Genomic DNA, 3,416 nt, shown 5'->3' with positions numbered 1-3,416 from the left:
TGACCAGGATGGTCTCGATCTCTTGACCTCGTGATCCACCCGCCTCGGCCTCCCAAAGTGCTGGGATTACAGGCTTGAGCCACCGCGCCCGGCTCCCATTTTGTTTTTTGCGCTGGTAATTCTTTTCTCAATCTCTACTATATCTGAAAGAACTGAGGGTATCACGGGTGATCCATCCATGCGCTGCTCCAGATAAGCTTGTATTGTGAAGACTACAGTCATCCGAGCTCCAGCAGCAACAAGCTTAACCTGGTCTAATAGCTCTTTCCCCAGTGTTTCAAATTTTTTGAATAGAAATGCAAAGACAAGCTCTCCAACCCAGGATTGGCTGTTGATCCAATCTATGGCAGGTCCAGCATTATAAGCAACCAGTAGATTTGCACCTTCACCATCAGGTGCTCTGCAAAGCGCCACCATCATCCCATGGAATCGCTTCTGGATCTGAATGCTGTTGGATTGGACTTTGTCACTAGACCCAATTACCATCCCTATTAGCAAATCACAGTAGTGAGGAAGTATTGATGCCATTTCCATTCTCGTAACTTTGTCCTGGTCCGTCAATGATTTCTTGAAAAGTAAAGGTGTCAATGGCTGCTTTCCCTCCATAGTTATTGCACTTCTCTCATTCACACCAACTTATTTCAGTGCTTCATGTAATCCATCAAAAAGATAGCATAAGACCAAACCTGGTGTAACTGGATGGAAGTTTTGGTGGAATCCTGGATCTAGCAGTAACTTGGTATTATTCTCAATGTCGTCCTTCCTTCCCATCCCGGGACAGGGGTCAGCTGAATCAGAGGGGAACTGTCTAACTTTCCCACTTAAATGAGAGGAAAATCTCTGGCTAGTTACATCCACTGGGACTTGTTGATTACTCATGGTAATCAGTTTGGTGCGTTATGTTCCATACCATCTTTTTTCAGGCCCCTATCACTCCTTCTCTAGTCTCTCACCTAAAGAAACCAACAGCTCACACTTTACTGATAGTATTGGTGATTCAAGGTTTGTAATATAAAGAACCTGAAAATGTCACCACTAAAGAACTTACTGATGTAACCAAACACCACCTGTTCCCCTAAAACCTACTGAAATAAAATAAGTAAGTATCTGAAAACTTTTTAAAGAAAAAATGTTGTCTAAAACATATTTCTTCTGGAAAAAGCCCAATACAAAAGATTTAGAACACTAGATAAAATTTGCCTTTTAACAGAGATGCTTACCTTTTATTATTCCTCACATTTTTAAGTCCCATTGTGTAATCTTCATTTAAACACATAGTATATTCAGAGATACCAAAGTGTTCTAATTTAGGAGTTACACACTCAAAATCATCCATTTTTAGTTCACATTTTGGAGTTTTTAGTACTTTTACTAGTGACTGTTTGGTAGGTGGAGTTAAAATTACGGGCTCTTCCTTATAGTTGTTCACTGACTGCGGAAGGTTTGGTAGAACTTGGGATACTATGTACCGCTCAAGTCCGAAATCTGAAAGTTGTGGACTACGTGGAGACTTGTCAGAAATACAACTGCTTGCTACAGGAGGATCAGACCTGTTCTCATCATTGTTCACATCAGGCTCCTGAAAATTTTCACAATTAGATAACTCTGTGTCAGAGTTAATGGCTTCTTGTTCGTGCACTAGGAGGAAAAATCAGAATATTCTGGTCAAACACAAAAATAGAAAATTTCATGTTTACAAAAACAACAGAAAATAGCTTATCTGAAATTTCCCAGATGAACCAAAGTTCCGCCACCCAGGCTGGAGTACAAAGGTATGATCACAGCTCCTGGCAGCCTCGACCCCCTGGTCTCAAGTAATCGTCCCATCTCAGCCCCTGGGGTAACTGGCTGTGCTACCATGCTCGGCTAATTTTTAATTTGTGTGTGTGTGTGTGGAGATGGGGTCTCATCATGTTGCCCACGCTGGAGTCAAACTCCTGGGTTCAAGTGACCCTCCTGCCTCGGCCCCTCAAAGTGATGGGATTTCAGGCATGAGCTACCATTCTCCGCTGAAATGTTATTTCAATTGTCCCTTTAATAAAGTTCTGACATGTCTCTCTTGTGCACCCATATCCCATTGTGATTATACATTAGAGAAAGAAAGCAAGTTAAAGTGTTACAAGATGAAAAATTAATATCCACAAATAAAAGTCCAATTTCCTTACATCCTCAATGTGATTTACTAATTTTTCTTAATATTTTCCTTCCTTCTTTTTTTTTTGCTCAGACTTTAGTGATCATCAGAATATATTTTCTGTTGCATTGTTTGTTTGTTTGTTTGAGTTGCCCAGGCTGGAGTGCAGTGGCACAATCACAGATAAGTAAGCAACAATGGGGGAGTGCCCCAGGTTGGGGAGAACAATGAACAATTGTTCTGAGAAAAGGCTAATCAAACAACCTGCAGGCACAACAACCTTGTTCTTTTTTTTTGAGTCAGGGTGTCACTCTGTCCCTCAGGCTGGAGTGCAGTGGCAATCTTGGCTCACTGCAGCCTCAACCTCTGAAGCTGGGACTACAGGCACGCATCACCAAGCCCAGCTAAGTTTTCGTATTTTTGGTAGAGATGTGGTTTCACCATGTTGCCCAGGCTGGTCTAGAACTCCTGAGCTTAAGTGATCTGCCCACCTCGGCCTCCCAAAGTGCTGGGATTACACATGTGCACCACCATGCCTGGCCACAACCTTGTTCTGTTCCTAGCCTGCCTCCAGCATGACCCTATAAAATTTCCCTTCAGCCTCTGCCTCTTTGTAGATGGCCCCTTCTCTGCTGTACTGACCATTGCAACCTTGCAATGTATTTCCATACGTTCCCTAATAAATCTGCCTTTCTCTACCTACAACTGTCTTGGGAAATTCCTTTACACTAGCCCCAAGTAGTCACACCCACAACACTGGGATCATGTGATCCTCCTACCTGAGCCTCCCAGGCAGCTAGTAAATTTTTTTTTGTACTTTTTGTAGAAACAGAGTTTCACCATGTTGCCCAGGCTAGTCTTGAACTCCTAGGCTCAAGTGATCTGCTCGCCTGGGCCTCCCAAAGTGTGAGGATTACAGGCATGAGCCACTGCACCTGGCCTGAAACTATATTTTAAAATTTAATGACAGTATGGAATCAACTGTGTTCTAGATTTAACACCAAGTATAATATGATTTTAGATTCATAACTTGCAGATGCCTAAGCTAAAAAGCAAAGACTCTTATACAAAGGTAAGATTTTATCCTAAGTCAGTCTGGAACACCTATATCTCACCTAGTTGAGAAAACTAATAGGAGAGCATTTCAAAGATATACAGTTTCTCAACCACTAATAGGCTATTACTTTTTTTTTTTTTTTTTTGAGATGGAGTCGTGCTCTGTCACTTAGGCTGAGTGCAGCGATGGGATCTCCACTCACGGCAACCTCCACCGCCGGGTTCA

General features: G+C 42.3%; 1 protein-coding gene across 1 annotated transcript in view; it reads right to left on the bottom strand.

Annotated features, from left to right (window-relative positions):
- Nucleotides 1-3,416, bottom strand: part of SKA3 (spindle and kinetochore associated complex subunit 3) — a 24,269-nt gene that overhangs the window by 11,878 nt on the left and 8,975 nt on the right. Inside the window, exon 4 of the mRNA XM_017548174.2 lies at nucleotides 1,221-1,638. Within this exon, the coding sequence (XP_017403663.2) occupies nucleotides 1,221-1,638 (418 nt within the window). The remainder of the gene's footprint in view (nucleotides 1-1,220; nucleotides 1,639-3,416) is intronic.

Source organism: Cebus imitator, unplaced genomic scaffold (genome assembly GCF_001604975.1).
Source record: "Cebus imitator isolate Cc_AM_T3 unplaced genomic scaffold, Cebus_imitator-1.0 Scaffold204, whole genome shotgun sequence".
Classification (NCBI taxonomy): domain Eukaryota; kingdom Metazoa; phylum Chordata; class Mammalia; order Primates; family Cebidae; genus Cebus; species Cebus imitator.
Note: the sequence above shows the minus strand (reverse complement) of the source record. Positions and strands in the feature narration are given on the sequence as shown.